Source organism: Notamacropus eugenii, chromosome 1 (assembly GCF_028372415.1).
Source record: "Notamacropus eugenii isolate mMacEug1 chromosome 1, mMacEug1.pri_v2, whole genome shotgun sequence".
NCBI lineage: Eukaryota > Metazoa > Chordata > Mammalia > Diprotodontia > Macropodidae > Notamacropus > Notamacropus eugenii.
In genome coordinates, this window is record NC_092872.1 from 306,490,288 (window position 1) to 306,515,490 (window position 25,203).

The following is a 25,203-nucleotide window of genomic DNA, read 5'->3' on the forward strand; positions in this document are numbered from 1 at the left end:
TCTCCTCTTCTCCCCCTACCCATACCCCAGGACAGCTTGTATTCTGATTATCTTTTCCTCCAATTTGCCCTCCCTTCTATTACCCCATGACCTTCACTTATCCTGCTCCTTTCTATTTTCCTTCAGGGTAAGACAGATTTCTATGCTCCACTGGCAATATGTTTTACTTCCTAGTTGCATTTAAAACTAATTTTTAACATTCATTTTTAAAGTATTCACTTTGACATTCTCTCCTTCCCCCCTTCCCCATCCACCTTCATTGAGAAGGTAAGCAATTTGATATAGGTTATACATGTATAGCCATGCAAAACACTACCATAAGAGTCATGTTGCAAAAGACTAACTATATTTCCCTTTATCCTGTCCCATCTTCCATTTATTCTATTCTCTCCTTTGACCTGTCCCTCTACTAATGTGCTTGCTTCCAATTACCCCTTCCCCAATCTAACATACCTTATATTATCCTCTCTCCCTTACCTTCTAATCCCCTGCTTTCCAGTAGGGTAAAATAAATTTCCATACCCAATTGAGTGTCTGTATTATTCCCTCCTGAAACCAAATGCCATGAAAGGAAGGCTCACTTATTCCTTCTCATCTTCCCCTTCTTCCCCTCCATTGTAAAAGATCTTTCTTGCCTCTTTTATGTGAGATGATTTATTATATTCTACCTCTCCCTTTCTCTTTCTCCTAGTACATTCCTCTGAACACGATGTTATTTTTTAAATATCATGCCTTCGTATTCAGCTCACCATGTGGTCTCTCTCTCTCCTCTCTCTCTCTCTCTCTCTCTCTCTCTCTCTCTCTCTCTCTCTCTCTGCATATGTACACACACACACATTACATATATATATGTATATATATATATACATATATGTGTATATATATATCATCTCTCTGTGTAGGAATGTAAACAGTTGATCTTAAATAAGTACCTTATGTTTTCTCTTTCATGTTTACCTTTTCATGCTTCTCTTGAATCTTATATTTCAAAGTCGAATTATCTATTCAGCTCTGGTCTTTTCAACAAGAATTCTTGGAAGGGGCAGAGTGAAGACGAGTAAGTAATAGCACTGACTTGCTAGTGGCTTCCCTACGAACCCAGCCAAATACCTGTGAAAAATGGTACTAAACAAATTCTGGAGCTGCAGAGTCCACAGAATGATGGAGTGAAGCAAATCTCCAGCCTAAAATAGCTGGAAGGTCACCAGGAAGTATCTATTGTGCAATTCTAGGAACAGAGCACAGTCCAGCAAGGGCTACACAGGCACAGAGAGGACCTGAGCAGGACTTGGGGTGACTGAATCTCTTGCACTTGTGGCAGTTTCCAGATTTCTTGACTCCAAAAAGCTGAGAATAAATAGGAAAGTCAGTGGAAAAAATCTGTGAGATCTGTGTGTAGAGTAGTATGGTCCCATCCCCAGGGAAGCAGAGGGGGCAAGGGGTGGAGAAACCTGCAGCAGTCACAGCAGCAGGGGCAGCTGCAGCCAATGTTTCTGGACATCTAGGCCCACAGATTGTGGGGGGGGATAGAGAAGTTGACAGTATACTCCTTACCCTCACTGGAATCAGAGAATTACCATGAAAAGAGCTCAAAAGTGAAGTAAGTGAATGGGAAAATGAGGAAAAACTGGAAAAAGAATCAGAGTATGGAATCTTACTTTGGTGACAAGAAAGACCAAAACATTCAAAGAGAAGACAACAAAGTCAAAGCCCCTCCATCCAAAGCCTCCAAGAAAAGTATCAATTGGTCTCAGGACATGGAAGCTCAAAAAGGATTTTGAAAATCAAGTAAGAGAAGTAGAGAAAAAATGGGAAGAGAAATGAGAGTGAGAAAAGAAAACCATGGAAAACGAGTCAACTGCTTGCTAAAGGAGACCCAAAAAATGCTGAAAAAAAATAACACTTTAAAAAATACACTAACCCAAATGACAAAAGAGATCAAAAGAGCCAGTAAGAAAAGGAATGCCTTAAAAAGCAAAATAGGGCAGGTGGAAAAAGAGGTCCAAAAACTCACTGAAGAAAATAATTCCTTAAAGATTGGAATGGAGCAGTTAAAAGTTAATGACTTTGTGAAATGTCAAGAAATTATAAAACAAAACCAAAAGAATGAAAAAAATAGCAGAAAATGTGAAATATCTCATTGGGAAAAAAAACTGACCTGGAAAATAAATACAGGAGAGATAATTTAAAAATTATGGTACTACCTGAAAGCCATGATCAACAAAAGAGCCTAGACATCATCTTCCAAGAAATTATCAAGGAAAATTGCTCTGATCTTCTAGAACCAAAAGGTAAAATGAATACTGAAAGAATCCACTGATTGCATCCTGAAAGAGATCCCAAAAGGAAAACTCCTAGGAACATTGCAATCACATTCCAGATCTCCAGGACAAAGAGAAAATATTGCTAGCAGCCAGAAAGAAACAGCTCAAGCACTGTGGAAATCCAATCAGGATAACACAAGATCTAGCAGCTTCTACATTAAGGGATCAAAGGGATTGGAATATAATATTCCAGAGGTCAAAAGAGCTAGGATTAAAACCAAGAATCACCTACCCAGCAAAACTGAATATAATACTTCAAGGGAAAAATAGTCATTCAATGAAATAGAGGACTTTCAAGCATTCATGATGAAAAGACCAGAGATGAATTGAAAATTTGACTTTCAAACACAAGAAACAAGAGAAGCATGAAAAGGTAAACAGGAAAGAGAAATCATAAAAGACTTACTAAAGCTGAACTGCATACTTTCCTACATGGAAAGACAATATTTGTAACTCTTGAGAAATTTCTCAGTATTAGACTAGTTAGAGGGATTATACACATATAGACAGAGGGCACATGGTGAATTGAATAGGAAGGAATGTCATCTAAAAAAGGAAAATTAAGGGGTGAGAAACGAATATATTGGGAGGAGAATGGGAACAATAGAATGGGGTAAGTTATCTCTCATAAAAGAGGCAAGAAAAAGCTTTTTCAACACAGGGTAAGAGTGTGGAGGGGAGAGGGAAAAAGTGAATCTTACTCTCATCACATTTTACTTAATTAAGGAATAATATGCACACTCAATTTTCTATGAAAATCTACCTTACACTACAGGAAAGTAGGGGAGAAAGAGATAAGTGGGGTGTGGGGGGTGATAGAAATGGGAAGAGGGGATAATTAGAAATAAACACTTTTTGGAAGGGACAAGGTCAAAAGAGAGAATAGAATAAATGGGGGGCGGGATAGGATAGAGGGAAATAAAATTAGTCTTTCACAACATGACTTTTATGAAAGTGTTTTGCATAACTATCCAAGTATAACATGTATCAAACTTCTTGACTTCTCAGTGGTGATGGGTGGGGAGGGAAAGAGGGAGAGAAATTGAAACTCAAGGTTTTAAAAGTGAATGTTACAAAATGTTTGTACATGCAACTGAGAAATAAGATATATAGGTAATGTGGTATGAAAATCTATCTTGCCTATAAGAAATTAGAGGATATGTGTATAAGGGATGGGAGGGGTTTTGATAGAAAGGAGGGCAGATTGGAGGAAGAGGTAATCAGAAGGCAGGCAGTCTTGGGTTTGGTGAGAGGGAGAGATGGGGAGAAAATTTGGAAGTCAAAATCTTGTGGAAATGAATGTTAAAAAACTAAAAATAAATTAATTACTTTAAAAAAGAAGACCACAGGATTTGGAGTTAGAAGACATAGGTTCCAAAAAAAAAAAAAAAGAGTAAGGCAGCATACTTCCATAAACCTAGCCCCTGAGGATGTTCAGGTTGGTGGATCACTTGAGTTCAGGAGTTCTGAGATGAAAGAGGACTAACTTCTGATGTCCCTACTAAGTCTGAGCCTCTGAGAGAGGGGAGCCAGTAGGTTACCTAAGGTGGGGTGAACTAGCCCATGTTCAAAATGAATCAGGTTAAGTCTTCCAAGACAATAGCAATAGGGTCAGGCCCTTAGTTGGCAACTGCATTTGCAGCTTAGGTAAGGAAAACTGGATGAGGGGAAGACAGAGACAGAGAGACAAAAACAAAGATAGAGAAGAGAAGGAAAAAGAAGAGGAGGGAAGGAAAGAAGATAAAAGAAAGAGGAAAGAGAAAGGAACTAGGAAAGGAGGAAGAATGAAATATTTTTTTTAAAATTCTATTTAACTATTTCCCAATTGCATGTAAAATATTTTGTAACATTCTTTTTTGTAAATTTTGAGATCCAAATTCTCTCCCTCCATCCTCACTATTCCCCTCTCCTGGATAAGCAATTTGATACCAATTAATCATGAAACACATATTTCCATAATAATCATGTTGCAAAAGAAAATACAAACAAAACAATAAAAATAAGGTTAAAAATTATGCTTTAAAAAAAGAATACTTGAAAGTCCTCTATTTCATTGAAGTTCCATTTTTTCCTCTGAAGAATGATAATCAGTTTTGCTGTGTAGATGATTCTTGGTTTTAATTCTAGTTCCTATGGCCTCTGGATTATCCTGTGCCAAGCTTTATGATTCCTCAATGTAGAAGCTGCTAAATCTTGGGTTACCCTGATTGTGTTTCTAAAATACTTGAAGAGTTTCAGTCTTGCTGCTTGTAATATTTTCTCCTTGACCTGGGAATTCTGGAATTGGGCTGCAACATTCCTAGGAGTTATCCTTTTGGGATCTCTTTCAGGAGGTGATCAGTGGATTCTTTCCATTTCTATTTTACCCCCTAGTTCAGGGCAGTCTGCCTTGATAATTGCTTGTAAGATGATGTCTAAGATCTTTTTTTGATCATGGATTTCAGGTAGTTCCATAATTTTAAAATTATCTCTCCTGGATCTAGTTTCCAGGTCAGTTGTTTTAACAGTGAGATACTTCACATTGTCTTCCATTTTTTCGTTCTTTTGGTTTTGTTTAATACTTTCTTGATTTCTTATAAAGTCAGTAGCTTCCATTTGCTCCATTCTGATTTTGAAGGAATCATTTTCTTCACTGATCTTTTGGACTTCTTTTTTCTATTTGGCCCATTCTGCTTCTTAAGGCATTCTTCTCTTCATTGGCTTTTTGGACCTCTTATGTCATTTGGGTTAGATTATCAATAGTAACTGTTATTGGTTCCTTCCCAGCTTAATTTGCTTCTTTTTCTTTTCCTCATTAAAGGGGCCAACCTCTGACTACTTCATAAATAGGCCTATTCACTAAATGGGCGTTACCTCACGCCAAGTGAGTACTGAATAGGCCTTGGTCTCATTTGGTCAAGGTCTCCCATTGCATCCTCGACCATCTCCATTCATCCTAAAGAATATCTGGTCACTGAATCCAGATGGTTCCAGAGGAGAAGTGAGGCTGGTGAGCTTGCACAGCCCTCCCTCACTCAAAACAAAGTCAAGTGCAATTCATGTCATCATTTCTCTGATGGCATGGTCTTCTTTGGCAATGAAGGACAAACAGAACAACAAGTCTAATTTAAAGATATTATTTTCTTCACCATTATTATGGGTTTTCTTTAGCAAGCTGTTGACTCACTTTTTATGATTTTCTTGTATCACTCTCATTTCTCTTCTGAATTTTTCCTCTACTTCTTTTACTTGATTTTCAAAATCCTTTTTGAGGTCTTCCATTGCCTGAGACCAATTCATATTTTTTTGGAGGCTTTGGATTCAGAAGTTTTGACTTTCTTGTCTTTTTCTGGTTGTATGTCTCTGTGTCATCACCAATGACATAAGAAAATGCCTCTTCACTGAGAAAGTAAGAATCTATAGTCTGTTTCTCTTTCCCCCCATTTGTTCATTTTCCTTGCCAATTACCTCACTTTTGTGCTCTTTGTTAGGTGGAGGGCTCCTGAAGTGGGTTCTTCTTCAGCAGTGACTGCTACTGTCATGAGCCTGGGGCCAGGAATGGGATCAGGAATGAGGCCATACTATGCTCCCCTCTCAGTCAGGTGAGAGACCCTTCCCACTGACCTTTGAAGCTGTCTTTGGTATTTGTGGGTTGAGAAGATTGCCAACTTCAGCAATTGCCAGTGATTCAGTCCCCTAAGTACCCCTTGCACTCTGTTCAGTGCAATAGATACTTCCTGTCACCCTTCCAGATTGTCTTGGACTGGATTTTTGCTTCAGTCTGTCATTCTGTGGCTTCTGCTGCTCTAGAATTTGTTTAAAGTCATTTTTACAGGTTTTTTGAAGGTTTGGGGGGAAGAGCTATAGCCAATCCCTGCTTCTACTCTGCCATCTTGACTCTGTCATCAATTTCCCTCTATCTATTTTTAAAATGACACTTTTATCACAGACACTAGTTGTAAAGATTCTTTCCTAGTTTTCTGCTTTCCTCCTAATCTTGGTTGCATTAGCTTTGTTTGTGCAAAAACTTTTCAATTTGATGTAATCAGTGTTACCCGTTTTTGCATTTCATAATATTCTCTATCTCTTCTTTGGTCACAAATTCCTCCATTCTCCTTAAATCTGACAAATAAACTATTCCTTGTTCTCCTAAGTTTGTTTTAGAGTATCAGCCTTTACATGTACATCAAACAGTATGACTGCTATAGTCATTGACTACTATTCCACTGATCTACTAATTCCACTTATCTACCTGTCTTTTTCTTAACCAGTACCAAGTGGTTTTGATGACTGCTGCTTCATAATACAATTTACAATCTGTTATAGTGAGGCCATCTTCCCAAGCATTTCTTTTCCTTAATTCCCTTGAGACTCTGGTCCTATTTTTTCTTCCAGATGAATTTTGATATTATTTTTCTAGTTCTATAAAATAATTTTTGGTAGGTTGATTGGTGTGGAACTCAATAAGTTAATTAATTTAAGTAGAATTTTCATTTTTATTATATTAGCTTGGCATACCCCCAAGCAACTGATGGTTTTTCAATTATTTAGATCTGTCTTTATTTCTGCAAAAAACTGTTTAGTCATTGTGTTCATTTAGTCCCTGGGTTTGTTTTGGCAGGTAGGCTTCCAAATATTTCATAGTATCTATAGTCATATTACGTGGGATTTCTCTATCTCTTGCTATTGGGCTTTGTTTGTACATATTTTCCTTTGGATAATAACTTCCTATTAGATTTATCTAACCGTGAGAAGAGAACACAAAAAAGTCCTTACATCTGTTGTGTTATAAGTCAATTAAAGCTTTTTGCCCTAAGAATTTAAATGCTATGCATTTGGTTTATGCAAACTAATGTTGTCATTATTGTTGTTTGTAAATTCTTTGCCACCTTTGGGCATAATATAGTTTCCTATTTATCTCTCTTGACATTGTGAGGCAGGGTGACATAGTTGATAGAGAGGTGAACTAGAGCTCAGTCCTGTAAAGGTCATTTTCTCATCTACAAAATTTCTATGATGATGAATATTGGGATTTGAACCAATGAGTTGTCACTATACTTCCAAGTTGGGGAAGACAGAAAGATCCAATTTCAAAACAAAGGGAAACTAAAACAAAACAAAAACACATATAAAAGCCAATTATTACCATTTCCTTAAGTTTTCCTTTTTTTCTTTTTTCTATTTAGGAGCTACACTTCATATTTTCCAAATACTATAGTAGAAGGTATCATCTCCCTCCCCCCCAACCCCAAATCAAATAAAATAATCATACTAAGTAGACAGATATTTAGAAGTCTGAAATAACACTGAACAATTGTGACAGCGCATTTTTCCTTGTAGGAGCCATGTCATTTCCTGTTTCTGCTAATCAGACCAATCACACACCGTATTCACTCATTACTTTTGCAATTTGATATTTTATTTCAATTGCTTCAGTTCATTATTTGTACCTGCTTTCCTTTAATTCTCAAGAAAAGAATGTAATCCTCAAAAATGCTGGGAGGAGCTTAGTGCCTTAGGAAACAAAATCTAAAATGTAAACTGTTGAATAAAATATTTTCCGGCCATTTCACACTTCAAAAGAAAATACATTTCTCTTCTAGCTGCATACAGGGACACATGATGGTAGAAAACGGTACTTTTAGAAGGACTGTTCAAGAATATGTTTTCCTCTTTCTACTTCTTGCTTTGATAAATGCTAAAATATGATCCTTAAATGCCATGGTAATTAGTTAGTTTATGTGAATAAATTAGTAATGCTGGCACTCAGAGTGTAATTCAAGTGGGAAAATGTTTGCTCACTATTTCTTCACCCCCTCCCACTCCCATCCCACCAAATCAAAATCAGAGACCTGATTTTGTAAGGATTAAAATATGATGACCTACTTAACTCACGTGGAATGTGCTGTCTCCCAGCAAAGGGGATGAAGTGAGTGTGTGTGCATGTGTGTATGTGTGTGCATATGTGTGTGTATCTGAATTTATCCATAGTACTGAATTTACAACTCCTTAAAGTAGGTCTGTTCTATTGCTTCTGATGTACTGATTTACAGAAGGTCTTCCTCTACAGCTAAGAATAACAAGGTGACATAACTTGAAATTATAAGAATTTTTTTTGTGGACTGTACATGAGTACAAAAAAATAGGTTAGGGTTAAAAACTTTCCTCTCCTGAGCTCATCACGTTCTTTTATATGAGACTCCCCTGAAGGAAAGAGCAAGACAGGATCTGCCAATGGACATTTGTTCTAATGAAATAAAATATTTAAATAAGATCTTCAAACATGTTGTCCAAGGTGTACCACTGAAAAAGCTCAGTTTTCAAACAATTCTTCCTGGCACAGTTTACTAGGAGATATTGTTAATTGTAGAGAAGGGATTCTGAGGAGGCTTAAATAAACAACAATAAAGCATTCCTTGAACCAAAATATCTGTGGCAATAGAAAAGACTAGCAACTGGTCTAATTATGTTACAACGCCTTTGGTGCATTGTGTAATTACATAAAAATATACCTGTGGGTGACATTCAGTACCTTCACCCAACTTCAACTTGAAACACTCTAGTTCAGCATCTTATCATCCCTCATCTGAACTATAACTAGCTTTCTAGCTGCCTCCTGTCTCCAGTCTCCAATCCATCCTCCATAATGCAGCTCAAATGAGCTTTCTAATGTAATGAATGCTATTATTATATAACTCATTTACTGAAATGTAAAAACAACAATTACAGAAATAGATGAGTCTTTTTTGGTAGATTTTATGTAACAATATTGCTGCCGTGGTTGTGCCTCTGTGTATATTTATATACACAAAGTGCCTGTTGTTCTAGGTAATGATATATCAATAGTTGAGAATTTTTAAGGGCTCAAGATACTGTCACAATTCTTCCACAGTGTCTAAAATCACTTGAATATGTTCCATTATTAAAAGCTATCAGTAGAGGAAAATCTGATCAATTTAGAAAAATATTGCCATATTTAGAATGTGCATTTTAATCATCTTCATTAATTTTAATTAAATGGGGTTAGAGATGAGTTCATACCTTATAGAAATAAAGACATGTCTTCATGATTGAATGTAATGGTAATGAGGATAAAAGATAAGTGTGTTTATATTACATAGAAAAATAATCCATTGGGGAAAGAGCTACGAAGGAAAAGACAGAAACTTACCTGTGCTCTCCCAATTTCCCCTCCATGCAACTTTAAGAAACAACTCAAAATGAACTCTGGAGTGACAGAGCCTGTGAAAGGATAGGGTGAAGTAATTTGAAACTTAGAAAGACTTCAGGAAAGATCACCTCACTCAAGTAAAAGAAGAGTAAAGTCTAGTGCAGGAAGAATCCAGGAAAATCAGTGGGAGGTCACTAGCCCCAGCCTAGGTTAGCAACTGAAGTCCTGTGGCCTTGGTATAACAGATCAGCAGCACAGAAGGTCAACTGTGAGGTCTTTATTCCCCAGTACAGTAGATGAGTAGCCAGGCCTGACCTCAGTGCAACAGGTATAACCAGGACCAGTGCCCCTGGTGGAACAGACTGGCATCCAGGACCCTGGTCTTCAGAGCAAGAAGCTTACAGTAGAGGCCCTGTACCACAAGGAATAGAATTCAAATTCAAGACACAAATAAACTAGAAAATGAACAAAAAGTCAACAAAAAGCCTTAGCTTAGAAAGCTAGTATAGTGACAAGGAAGAACAAAACCTGAACTCAAAAGAAGACAAAAAATGTCAAAATGCTTACCTGTAAAGACTCAAAGATAAATATAAATTGCTCTTAGTCCTGAAAAGAACTCCTGGAGGATGTTAAAAAAGATTTTAAAATTCAAATAAGAGAGGTAGAAGAAAAATTGAGAAAATAAATGAGAGTGATAGAAGAGAATCATGAAAAAACAAGCAACAGCTTGGAAAAGGAATCACAAAAAATGGGGAATGATGCACAAAAATTCATTAAGGAACACAACTATTTAAAAAATTTGATCAATTGGGGGCTTAATTTTGGTAAGAAGATTTGAGTGCCAGATGAGAACTCTGGGAAGCCACTAAAGAGCCCCTCTGCTTTGAGAACTCAGATGTTGTGCTTTCCTCTCTGGTAACTGGTGAAATACCAGTACTTGTTTGTTGAATTTTTGTCAGACAGAAGAAGCTATGTCTGTTCATTATTTTGGGGTTCAGGGTGTTAACTCCCCTGAACTAGGTGAATGATATATGTGCTTAAGTAAAGGATTGATTCATGTCTTGATTAAAGTGATTGTTAACCCTTCGAAAAAGTATGATTGGCAAAATGGACAAAGAGGTAAAAAAAATCTAATTGAAGAAAATAGTTTCTTAAAAATTAGAACTGGGTAATTGGAAGCTAATGACTCAATTAGACATCAAGAATCAAACAAACAAAATAAAAAGAATGAAAAAAATAGAGGAAAATGTGAAATATCTCAGTGAAATAACAGCTGACCTGGAAAATTGACCCTAAAGAGATCATTTAAGAATTACTGGAGTACCTGAAAGCCATGATCTAAAAAAGAGCCTGGATATTGAGGGGATGTTCATCATTGGGGAATAGCTGAAAAATTTGGGCTGATTTAAGAAAAAACTGCAAAGATTTAAGTGAAATGATACAAAATGAAGTAAACAAAAACTGGGAGAATAGTGTACACAGTAATAGTACAATTATCAACTGTGAACCATTTAACTATTTTCAGCAGTATAATGATCCAAGACAATCCAAAGGGCTGATGGTAGAAAATGCTATCGACCTTCAGAGAAAGAACAAATGGAGTCTGAATGTAGATCAAAGTACACTATTTTTCATTTTCCTATTTTTTCATATACTTTTCCTTTGGATTTCTATCTTCTTTCATAACTACTACAGTAATATGTTTCACATGATTCTACATGCATAATTTATATCAAAATGTTTACCATCTCAAGCAGGGAGTAGGTGAAGAAGGGAGAGAGAAAACTTGGAACTCATTTAAAAAAAAGAACATCAAAAAATTGTCCTTACATGTAATTGGGGGAAAATAAAATATTATTCAAAAAAGGCAAATAGGGGCGGAGCCAAGATAGTGGGGTAGAAGCAGGGACCTGCTAGAACTCTCCCCCCAAAACCCTCAAAAGCCTGTAAAAATGACTCTAAACAAATTCTAGAAGAGCAGAAGCCACAAAATGACAGAATGAAGCAAATTTCCATCCCAAACAATGGAAGATTGACAGGCAGTATCTACTGAACTGGTTGGGAGCAGAGTGCAGAGGAGACTGAGGGTTCTGAATCACTGGCAGCTGCTACAGTCTGCAAACTTCTTAACACACAAATACCAAAGACAGCTTCCAAGGTCAATGGGAAGGGTCTCTCACATGAGAGGGGATCATTGTATGGCCCTAGTCTTGGTCTGGTGGTCACAGACCAGAGGTGGTAGCAGCCACTGCTGAAGCAGGGACTGCTTCTAGAGCCCTCCACTTAACGAAGAGCTCAAAAGTCAAGTAATTGACTAGGAAATGAGTGAACAGGGGTAAAAGAAACAGACTATAGATTCTTACTTTCTCAGTGAAGAGAGTGTTTTCTTATGCCATTGTTGACAAAGATCAAAACATCAACCAGAAGAAGACAAAAAAGCCAAAGCTCCCGCCTCCAAAGTCTCCAAGACAAATATGAACTGATCTCAGGCCATGGAAGAGTCAGGATAAAACAAGATTTAGCAGCTTTGAAACTAACAGATCAGAGGGTTTGGAATAGGATACTTCAGAGGTCAAAAGAGCTTTGATTAAAACCAAAAATTATCTACCCAGTAAAACTGAGTATAATACTTTGGGGAGTAAAGGGAACTTCAATGAAATAAAGTACTTCCAAGCATTCTTGTTGAAAGGACCAGCACTGAATAGAAAATTTGACTTCCAAATATAAGGATAAAGAGAAACAAGAAAAAGTAAACAGGAAAAAAAAACCATAAGGGATTTATTAAAGTTTAGCTGTTTATATTCCTACATGGAAAGATGATATTTGTAACTCATGAGACCTTTCTCAGTGTTAGGATAGTTGGAGGGGATAGATAGATAGATAGATAGATAGATAGATAGATAGATAGATAGATAGATAGATACGTATGTGTGTATGTATATGTATATATGGGTGTATGTATGTGTGAGGATATATGAGAGAGAGAGAGAGGCAGAGGGCACAGGATGAGCTGAATTTGAAGGAATGTTATCTAAAAAAAGAAAATTAAGTATTCAGAAGAATGTACTAGGAGAAAGAGAAAGGGGGAGGTAGAATGTCGTAAATCATCTCACATAAAAGAGATAAGCAAGAACTTTTACAGTGGATAGGAAGAAAAGGAAGATGAGAGGCAAAAAGTGAACCTTCCTTTCATGGGATTTGGCTTCAGGAGGGAAAAACATACATACTCAATTGGGTATGGAAGTTTATCCTGCCCTGTGAGAAAGTGGATGGGGGAAGGGACAAGAGAGAGCAGATAATAGAAAGGAAAACAGATTGGGGGAAGGGGTAGATGGATTGGTCAAAGGCAAGAAAAGAATAAATGGAGGGAGGCACAGGATAGAGGGAAATACAGTCTTTCACAACATGACTTATGGAAGTGTTTTGCAAGACTACGCATTTATAACTTACATCAAATTGCTTGCCTTCTCAATAAGGGAGGACATAGAGGGGGCAAGGGAGAGATTTTGGAACTCAAAGCTTTAAAAATGAATGTTAAAATTATTTTTCATACTACTTGGAAATAAGATATATGCAATGTGATATGGAAACCTTTCTTACCCTACAGGAAAATAGCAGGGAAATGGGGTGAAAATCTGAAATTCAAAATTTTGTGGACATGAATTTTGAAAACTGAAAATAAATTAATTAAATTTAAAAATTTAACTCAACAATATGTTTCTTTCAGAAAACATTATAAAATGAGAGATAACACAAAAAAAAAATAAAAGGTAAGAGTTGAATTTAGTATATAAAAATAGTAGGGATAGTAATAAAAAAATAGAGAGAGAGAGAGAACTGAGTCAGATTTACAGGAATGCAAGCCAGTCCTCAATTAATAAATGGTCAAAAGATATGAAAAGACAGTTTTCAGAGGAAGAAATTAAAGTTTTCTATTGTCATATAAAAATGCTCTAAATTACTACTGATTAGAGAGATGCAAATCAAAATAACTCTGAGATACCACATCACACCTATCTTACACACACACACACACACACACACACACACACACACACACACAGAGGCTAACATGACAAAACAGAATAATGATAAATGTTGGAGAAATGAGAAACTTGGAACATTAATTCATTGTTGGTACAGCTGTGAGCTGATCCAATCATTGTGGAGAACCTTTTGGAACTATGTGCAAAGGGCTATAAAAATGTGCATAACCTTTGACCCAGTAATACCACTTCTAGAGCTATATCCCAAAGAGATAGTGAACATGTGAAAAGGACCCACATGTACAAAATATTTATAAAAACTCTTTCTGTAGTGGCCAAGAACTATAAATCAAGGGGATGTCCATCAATTGGGGTATGGCTGAACAAACTGTAGTTTATGAATGTAATAGAATACTATTATTCTATAAGAAATAACAAACAGGCAAACTTCAGAAAGACCTGGAAAGATTTATATGAACTGATACTGAGTGAAGTGAGAAGAGCCAGGAGAATATTATACACAGTAACAGTCACAACATGTGAGGACTGTTTTTGATAGACTCAGTCCTTCACAACAATGCAAGGGTATGAAACATTTCTAAAGGATTCATGATTCAAACTGTCATCCACATCCAGATAAAGAATTCTGGAGTCAGGACACAGAATGAAGTAGTCTATTTTCTCCCTTGTTATGTTTTGTTTTTCCCATGGTTTCCCACATTTGATTTAATTCTTCTATGCAGCATGACTAATGGGAAAATGTGTTTAATAGGAATGTATGTGTAGAATCCATATAAGACTGCATTCCATTTTGGGGAAGGAGGAGGAGAAAATTTGGAACTTATGGAAGTCATTGTTGAAAATTGAAAATAAATAAATTAATAAATTTGGGTAAAAATTTAAAAAAGGAAAATATGGAATTAGACAAACTTTGAAGAAGGTAGATCTGAAAAATGTGGTATTTTCTGAATGAAAGCAAAAAAGAATGTGTATATTTTGTGCATAACATGTTTTATCTTTACAAAGGTAAAAGTTACAAAGATTATGCAGTAGGGCATGACATGACATGTGGCAGGGCACGAACAAATTTAAATAAATACAAAAGAGCAAGCATACTATGTCTTTTGTTTATAGAGCATAAAGAAAATTAGTAAATTATACAGAAATAAAAAAGGCACAGATAAATGGTGATTAAATAATGCCATCTTGAATATGGACTAGACAAAAGAACAAATTATAGAAACAATTAATTATTATGTAAAGGAAAATAATAATACCACATACTAGAATTTCTAAGGTACAGTCAATAACCACTTATTTTCATAGACCTACTATGTACCAAACACTCTGCCAAGTGCTGAAGTTATAAAGAAAGATTTTAAAAAATAGCACCTATATAAACAAGCTATATGCAGGATGTATTGGAAATAATTAACACAAGGAAAGTTGATACAGAATCTAGAGAGATCAGATAAGGTTTCTTGTAGCTGGAATTTAAAGCAGTCCAGGAAAGCCAGGAGGTAGGGATAAAGATAGATAGAATTTCAGGCAATGGAAATAGCCAGGACTCAGGAGATAGATTACCTTATTTGAAGAACAAGGAAACCAGTTTTGCTTGATCTCAGAATATGTTGTGAGATATAAGATGTAAGATGACTAGAAAGTTGATGGAGGAAATTATGAAGGACTTTAAGCACCAAAAAGAGGATTTTATATTTGATCTTGGAGGTGATAGGGACCCATTGGAGTTTAATGAATGCATGGCCAGAGCTGAACTTTAAGAAGATTACTTTGGGGGGCAGAACCAAGATGGCAGAGTAGAAAGATGCACATACTCTTCCCCCACAGTCCATAAAGTACCTGTAAAAATGACTCTCAACAAATTATAGAGTAGCAGAAGACACAGAATGACAGAGTGAAAGAGATTTCCAGCCCAAGGCAACCTGAAAGGCCAACAGGAAAGGGCTATCACAAAGGTCAATGAGAAAGTTTTTTCACCTCAGTGAAAAGGGAGCAGAGTCCTCCCCTAAACCCAGCCTCAGGTAGCAACAGGGGCCAGGGCAGCACAAGCAGCAGCGGTAGCAGTAGCAGAGTCCATTTGTGGAGCCTTCCACCTAAAGGCCCTGGGGGAATCAAGGAGCTGATCTGAATCTCAGGCCTGAGCTCAGCCCTGGGGTGAGGAGGAGCGCTGGTCTGGCATGGCATCGTTGCAGGCAGTTGTGGAGAGGGAATTCTACTACTTGCAGATTATGGGCAGAAAGGGTTTCATGATTTCCTTCACCTTGTTCAGTAGACAGTGGGAGAAATCCAAGCCTGAGACAATTAAAAAATTATTTAAATAAATAAATTAAATTAATTAGTTGCTGTTCATTTGTTGTTTGGTATGTCCAATTCTTCACGTCCCCATGTGGAATTTTCTTTGCAAAGATACTGGTATGATTTGCCATTTTCTTCTGCAGCTCATTGTACTAATGAAAGAAACTGAGACAAACAGGCATAAATGACTTGCCCAGGGTTACACATTTAATAGATGTCTGAGACCTGATCTGAACTGATGAAGTTGAGTCTTCCTAACTTCAGACATGATGCCCCATCCCTTGTACAACCTAGTTACCCCTTGATAAAGGAAACAAGGGACTGAATAAAGGACACTGTAAAAGTTGAATTGTTCAACAAGGGGTTAAGATGGAGAAAGAAGAAGACTGTAACTAGTGGGTGAGTAATTGCCTGGGAGAGAACTGAAAGGTTGTGGCATTGGAGGTCATGGAGTGGATAAACAATGGTGTTTGGGTTTGGAACACAGAGGGAGAGATGGGAATCACAGTGATCGGATAAGGGGATACAACTACCTTGGTCCTCAGAGAAAAAATTATATTTCTGAAAACATATATTAATATTTTTAAAAAGAGTACTAATTTAGTATGTATTTTAAAAATAAAATAAATCAATAAACTCAAAATAAGCACTAAAAGTTTTTTAGAGTAATAAAAATAAAATAAAAAATATAAATATAAAAATGATAAATGAGTCTAAAAGTCACTTCTTTGAAAAATGAAAAAATAATTAAAATTTTGTCTGACTTGATTTTAAAAAAAGATGGCAAAATAAATTACCAATTTTTATATGGTGAAGTAAAATCACAACAAATAGAATAGATATAAAAATAATTATCATAACCTACTATACAAAATTTTAAGCTAACCAAACTAAAAATTTTTTTAAAATGGAAGACTATCTAAATTAAAAAAGAACAGAACATGAAAAGAGATACTAAACAATCTAATTTCATAAAATGAAATTGAAAAAACCATAATTGGGGGAAAGAAAAATCCTAGTTCACATTTACTTGTAAGTTTTGTCAAATATTTGAAGACCAATTAACTAGGCTACACAGATTCTGAAAGAAATGAGATTAAAAATGCACAAAAATAAACATTTTATGAGATGTCATCTGAATACATTTGGTAGAGAGGAATAAAGTGAAGGAAAGATAGTAGATACCAATATAACTTCTGAAGATTGACGTAAAAGGTTTAACTAAAATCTCGCCCCTCCAGCCAAAAGAGATGATAGCAATGTATTTTTAAAATTATTCACTATTACCATGTTATACTTAGAGATTCAAGATGGTTTAGCATTAAGAAAATAAACAATTATATTAAAACTAGAAATACATTATTATATCACTAATTGCAAGCTGTTGATAAATAGAACACTGATTGAAGGGTCATTATTAAAAATATGATTATTTTTTAACTAAAACCTTAAAATAGCAAAATTTGTGATGGGCAAACATTGGAAGCCTTTCACAGTAGACAGAGGGGTAAAAAAGGAAGCTCTCTGTTCCACTAGTATTTGGTAGAATGCTAGAAATGACCAATAAATAAAAAGATAATAATTTTTAAAGCATAAACAGCAGCAAAGAATAGGTGAAATTAGCAACTATTTGCAGATGACATGAAGATTTACTTAGGAAACCACAAAATCAGTGAAGTTGGTTAATTAACAGCTAAAGTAAAGTAGAAAAGTAAATCCAAAGACGTCATTAGTTTTTCTATATAGCAATAACAAAATACAGTAAAAATCATAGAAAAAGAAATTTTTTTAAATATCTAAAAAATACAGAAAATATTCTAGAGGCCATCTACCAAGGTATGTTCCAGACTTACATATATAGAAATACAAAACAATTTTCAAGAGCAATAAAGACTGAAATAATTAGAATTTTCAATGGCCACTAGTCCTTCACAGCAATGCAAGGACCTAAAACACTTCCAAGGGACTCATGATGCAAAATGCCATCCACATCCAAGAAAGAACTACAGAATCAGAATGCAGAATGAAGCAGACTATTTTCCCGTGTATTATGTTTGGTTTTGCTAAGGTTTACTCATGCTTTCTCCCATTTGCTTTAATTGTTCTATACAACATGACCAATGTAAAAATGTGCTTAATAAGAATGTATGTGTTCATATATGTGACTGAAAACATGTATTAATTTCTGAAAACATATATTAATATTTTTAAAAAGAGTACTAATTTAGTATGTATTTTAAAAATAAAATAAATCAATAAACAAACTCAAAATAAGCACTAAAAGTTTTTTAAATTAGAGTAATAAAAATAAAATTAAAAATATAAATATAAAAATGATAAATGAGTCTAAAAGTGTCCATATAAGATGACTTTCTGTCTTAGGGAGGGAAAGTGGAGAGAAGGAGAGAAAATTCAAAACTTATGGAAGTAACTGTTGAAAATTGAAAACAAATAAATAAATGAATTTGGAGGAAAAAAAAATTTTCAGTGTTCATGAGTGAGCTCTGACGCTATCACATAAATGATGATGCTACCAACATTAATTTACAAATTTAGTGCTATAACAATAAAATCTTCAAGTGATTACTTCGTAGAGCTAGACAAAATAATAAGGTTCATTGGAAAGGGTTTTAAAAAAGCCTAAAATTTCAAGATAAGATTAAAAAAGTAATCAGTAATTTTTCTGTTAAAATGAAATGTAAACTCCTTAAAGACAATGACTTTTATTTTATTTTTTATATCAGGTAGAAGTGCACAGAATGCTAGGTCTAGACTCTGGAAGACTCATTTTCCTGAGTTCAATCTTGCCTCCAACACTTACTAGTCGTGTGACCCTGGGCAAGCAACTTACTCTTGTTTGCCTCTGTTTTCCTCATGTATAAAATAAGATGGAGAAGGAACTGACAAGTCACTCCAGTATCTCTGGCAAGAAAACTCCAAATGAGGTCACAAACGATCACAGTGACTGAAAATGACTCAACAATAACAATACCTAGAAAGAAAAGTGCCTTAGCATGTACTGGATACTTTATGAACTCTTAAATAATTAATTGGTAGTTTAGTTGGTTAAAATATAGAATAGTAGATTAGAACAAATTAGCAATGAAGTGAAACCAATTAACTGAAGAAGAATCAAAAACAATCAAAGTTAATATTTCTGTATTTTATAAACTGGAGAACATAAAGTAGTTTGGAATATTCCCCAGTTTACAATTACTGATGAGAAAAGTGGAAATCAGTCTTTAAAAAAATAGAAGAGCAACTTCAAATGCCATAAATTTAAAAAAAAATTCAAGTGATTAAAATAGGTTTTTTTAAATAATTATTTCTTAAAGAAACTGGGTCTCTCATCTCACCTATCTAGGCTAGAAGTGTTATGACCACTCATGAACCTTGTCCTACTCAGAATGACCCAGAAGCTTTGACCTGACCAATTTCCAACCTGTGTGGTTCACTGCTTCTTAGGCAGATTGGTTACCTCACCACTCTTCAACTCACAGGGGATCATTTTATTGGTGTTGGAATTCAGACATCTGATGAACCTTAGTCTTATTATTGCAGCTCAGAAATCCTGAATTCAAATGATCCATCAATCACGACTTCTACTAGTAACAGAGAATACAGTCATACAGTACCATGCTTAAAAGTTACATAAAATTTTTATTAATTGGATGAAAATTAGTCAAAGTATCACCTATTGCTATGATTGAGGAAAAATTCTTAATGAAACAAGAGATAAAAGTCACCAAAATAATAGGAAATTTTTCCGTCACAAAACTGAAAAGCTTTTGTATAAACACAATAAGAATAAGAAAGAAAACTTTTGACTAGAAAAGTATTTTTGCATCAAATACATCTGATAAGGGGAAAAGGAATAACCACTTACTAAGTATGTACTGCGTGTCAAGCACTGCGCTAAGCATTTTACAGACATTACCTCATTTGAGCCTCACAATAAACCTGGGAGGTACATACCATAGTTTTCCCCCTTCCTTTCAAATTTTTCTTTAGGAGGGAAAGCTCACTGGGTAGGGGAGGAGAAGAGGGATATATTCAAAAGGGAATATGAAATGATGAACAAGAGGCACCAGTGAAAACAATAAAGGAGACAAAATAAATTTTTAATGAGGGAGAGAGTACATGCACAACCAATTCTGATTATCATAAGAGAGGATTAAGAGGGAAATATCTACACATAATTTCAGGTTTCAGTCACTCCTTTTATTTTCTTTTGCATCAACCATCTCTCCCTCCTTCAAGCAAAATAGAACATGGTTCAATGGATACTCAGTAAATATTAATTGATGATGACTATAAAGAGATTGTATCCTCAAGGCAGCAGAAGAGAAATGAACAGTTAAATCCCAGTAAAATTGCCACAAATTTGCTCCAGTTTTGTTTTAGTATTGCATAACATTTCATGAGGAAAAAAAGTACATAATTTAAGCAGATAACTGGACACCTAAAATTTTCATCTGTGACTACATTCTTATGGCTCAGAAGCAGATAGTTCTTTTCATATATTTATCTGTGTAGATGCAACTTATTATGGATCTAGAAAACACAGAGGCTGATAGACAAGAAAGCCTTTCTAAGGCTTACCTTTCTAAGAATATTCAAAGCATTTTCCAGTCTCATTCTACATAGGGAAACATACTTTCCTTTTCTTTGTTGAAGACATAGAGGTTTTAGTTATCAAAAATATAATTTTTTGTGATATTATAAATATTTTCTAACCACTTAAATAAATAGGAATACATGTTCTAAAAGAATAATTATAATTATATATATATAAATATATAATTTATATATTATAAATATATAATATGATTATATATAAATATATAAATGATTATTAGTATCTAATAATTTGAGCTTCTAAAACAGCTCATTTAAAAAAACTTTCATTTCACTGTGCAATGAGATCCATGAAAGAACATGTTACCTATAAACATACATACACACACATATAATGTGTGTATATATGCATGTATGTGTATGTGTACATATGTGTGCATGCATGTCATATGTGTGTAGGTATATATGTATATTTGCTTGCATGTGTATAAATGCAGGCATATACATGCATACATTCATATGTGTATATACCTGTATTATGTAACATAAGTATATGTTACATATACTTAGGTGTATGTGTGTATTTACATATACATGTACACACATGCATGGTATTTATATGTGTATGTACATATATACACACATATAGTATTATCATGACAGCAATTTTCTATTATTGCTAAACATGATTGTTTAAATATGACACATAGTAACCTCACATTGTAAATAAACCATGAATTCTTAAATGTTTTGTGTATCATGGACTCCTTTGGAAGTCTTAAAGCTTAAAACTACATTAAAATTTTTGAGGAACCCAGTAAATAATCTAATATCATGATGCTATAACTGAGCATTCTGAAAATTTTAATGGACACTTACCTAAAAAGTTGGGTTGGGTTATATGTGCCCCTCCCTCTCCAAACTCTCAAAGCTCTTACTACAGGGCTGGGCACCTTGAGGACACTTTAATCAATATTAAATCAAGGAGTAATTTTCCTCCCTTGGCCGTCCTCTCTGAATTCTCAATGTGTCTAATCTTATTTGAAACCATTAATGTCTGTTGCTAATCTTTGGGAAATGTTCTGGCATATGGCTTTGCTTATAACATAATTTTATGACTTACAGACTTCTACATCTTAAACAATTGTGGAAGGGATGGCAGTTGTAACAGAAACAATGGGGTTAATTAAAATTTTATCAATTTCAATTCCCATCTGTCTAATTGATATCTGAGCCAATTAGGAATTCCAAACTTTTCTCATTAACTGCATAAAATTACTAAACTAACCGTACCACTCAGCTGTAATTTCTTTTCTTAGAACCCTAAGAAGTTAATTATGTTTCATTCCTTTGTCAAACTCACCAGTGGACTGACCTGAGCTTAAATTCAGCTTCTGACATTTACTAGCTATGCGATCATAGGCAAGTCACTTAACCCCTATTTTCCTCAGTTTCCTCATTTATAAAATGAGGATATTAATAAGATCTACCTCCCAGAATTGTGAGGATAGAATGAAGTCTGTTTTATAAGGCACTTTGCAAATCTTTCATCATTATTACTATTATGCTTTGTGTCACACTAATTTCTGCTATTCTGTAATTGTGTCTATGCCAATTTATCTCATGTAATCAATTTGATATTTGTTTCCAACTAACAATTAAGGGTTTTGTGATTGTTATTTTTATATAATTCATGGTTGTGAGGGAAATTCTTGTATGATAAAAATTCTGCTAATGCAGTCAAGCACCTCATTGGGAACTTAGAGAACTGTCTTGTCCATGGTGACTCAGCAACTTTGTGCCAGAGGCAGATCTTGATATGTCTTCTTGACTCTAAAGGCAATCCTTTCTCCACTAAACCATGATGCTTCTGAACTGATTTTAGCTGTTTCAAAATGCTTCTTAAAAGAGGCAATAACTTCTGATGAAATTCCTTGGGTGCAGTCATCCAAAATTGTATTTCATTATTAGCTGTAAAAGAGTCATCAGTGCTGCCCTATGGACTATAAGTCAGAACTAACAGATCCTATCATATAAATCAAATTTCTGTCACATTTATCAATAAAAGAGACAAAGGTTATGAAGACAGAGGTAATAAAGACTAAGCCCTCAGCTACACTGCAAATTAAAGCTTCTCTAAACCTACAGTACTTGTAAGATATGTTGATATAGTTAATTAGTTTTTCAGATGAAGTTTTCTTTTAAAGGACTAAAGGATAATGTGCTCTTTGGATTGGCTATAGAATGAGCAAAAGAGTTTAGAGAAAGTCAGGAATGTCAAGCATTCACCTTCCTATTAAAAAGGAGATAGATAGATGATAGATAGATAGATAGATAGATAGATAGATAGATAGATAGATAGATAGAGAGAGAGAGAGAGAGAGAGATAGATAGATAGATAGATAGATAGATAGATAGATAGATAGATAGATAGACCGACAGATAAAATGTAAGACATTGCTTTTCAATTAATTGTATTTTGGGCATTAAACACAAATTTCAGGAAATTTTCCACTTTAATACAGTCCATTAATTTATCTTCTTTTTTATACCTTACTTATCTGATAAGACCATGAAGATTCATATTTAAAGTAATACAAAGTAAATCTTCCTTACATTTTTCCCCCAAAAAAGTGAAAAAAGGAAACATGAAGCTATGTTACTTTATCCTTAGAGAGATGTAGCTCTGCAAAGCTGCATCAAATTTCTCTCTTCATCTTATATGTTGTGACAGGTTATTACTATTATTACTAGCATGGTGAATGTAAAGCAACATACCCTTTTCCTTAGATTGCAAGTGAGAGTGAGATTCCTTGAGAAGGAGTTTGCAAAAGCTGTGTAGAAGTCCAAGACTTTGAGCAAGGCTTCCCTCTTGATGATGTGTAAGTCACAGTATGTCAGGGCCCGAACGTTGGCACAAGCATGGGCAAGGGTAGTTTCCTTCCAGAAGATATCTCCAAACACATCACCTTTCCCTGGAGAATACCAAAAAGAACTTATTAAAGGAACTCATAAAAGAAAATTTAGAGATTGAAAGCATGCTCTATTTAGACATACATCTTTAGACTATTTAAGCACAAGACCAACAAGAGCCATCAATCTTTGGCAAAAAAAAAAAATCCACAGATAATTTTCAAAATCTTGTTTTTACCAGAAAATAAACACTCTTATCAACTTAAATATTTTTTTCCAACCTACTCAGAGCATTTAAATTCTTCCCAAGGCAATGTTGTTGTGTAGTAGATAGAGTGTTGGCCTTAGAGTCCAAAAAATCTGGTTTCTAATGTTGTATTTGACACACACTGGCTATGTTACCCTGGACAAAATATTTAATTGCAACACACCAGGAAAATATTTTAGAATATAAATTAGAGTTTTTGATCTGCATTTTTTTTTTGCGGGGGGGGGAGAAGGGGAAGACAAGTTTCCTACTCTATTCTGAAACACAGTTTCAGATCCCCAAATGAAAAAGGCATTGTGCTAGGTATTGAAGATACAAAGACAAAATTAAAAAAACAAAACAAAGTGAACCAAAAAAACAAAATCAGAGTAGTGCCAGAGAAATACTAAGACTTTAAACTTAGTAGTTGATAAATTCTATCCTTAATTTCTAGTCAAGATGATAATGAGTACAACTATACCTTGTTTAACAGAAACTCAATATATCAACTTTTATAACTATAAACAATTAAACCAAGATAACTTTTTGCTGCTATTTGGTTGTGTCTTTGTGACTCCATTTGGGATTCTGTGGCAAAGAAACTGGAGTGGTTTGCCACTTCCTTCTCCAGTTCAGTTTACAGTTGAGGAAAACTGAGGCGATCTGGGTTAAGTGACTTGCCCATGTTCACGCAACTAGGAAGTGTCTGAGACCAGATTTAAACTCGGGAAATGAGCCTTCTTATTTGTCACTGAGTTTAATGAAAAGTAAAATCACTTCCAGCTGGTAACAAGACATGGAAGGTCTAAGTCAGCTGCAGTATATTACCAGGATGAAGTGAGTCTAAGGAGTAGTATGAAAGCTACTGAGTAGATGCATGAGCGAAAAAGATGACAGGCCATTCAAGAACTGAGAATGAGGGAAAACAGCCTCTATGATGAACGTTTATTCATCATATATTAAAAGGCATAGAGAAGGTCATGAATAATGTGCTACATAGGTTGTCTGGGAGCAGGTAGGCATAGACATACATGGATAAGGATGATTCTATTATTTTGTCAATGTGAGCACTTCATCCATGGGTAAGGGTCACAACCATTAGAAGAGATGTAAAGAGAGTCCAGTCATCTCATTTTAAAGGTGAGAAACTGGGGCCTAGGGAGGTTAAGGTGACACAGATAATAAGTAGTAGATCTGGGATTTTAACCAAGCTTCTCTGATTGTAAATCCAACAAACCCCATTGTTCCAGGGTTCATATTATGTATCCAAGTCAACTGGAAAAGTATTTACTAAGCACCTATGTGTGTGTGTGTGTGTGTGTGTGTGTGTGTGTGTGTATGCATATGTACATGAGTGCACATATATACAATAAATAGCTATAGTTGTAGAATAAATAACACCAATATCTTAAAGTATATCTGAAGGATATCCTCAGAGAGTATTGTCTCTTTGTTTACAAAAACCTGCCACAAATCTTGAAAGCATTTGTGTTTTATTATCCTTAAGGGTTAACTCATTATCACTCATTGTGACCCAATGGAAATAAGTGCCCTGAGAATGCATCATCTCTCTTCCTCTCTGGGAATATTTTTTTCACTTGTACTCCAGATTTCTTCTTACCTTCTCAGCTCTTTAGGATCCTTGTTCCCATGCTCAGAATCTCCCTCCCAATAACATCAATCTCTCCC

At 35.0% G+C, this 25,203-nt stretch overlaps 1 protein-coding gene across 1 annotated transcript in view; it reads right to left on the minus strand.

Moving 5' to 3' along the window:
• Positions 1–25,203, minus strand: part of KCNH5 (potassium voltage-gated channel subfamily H member 5) — a 492,146-nt gene that overhangs the window by 40,883 nt on the left and 426,060 nt on the right. Inside the window, exon 10 of the mRNA XM_072629412.1 lies at positions 23,133–23,329. Within this exon, the coding sequence (XP_072485513.1) occupies positions 23,133–23,329 (197 nt within the window). The remainder of the gene's footprint in view (positions 1–23,132; positions 23,330–25,203) is intronic.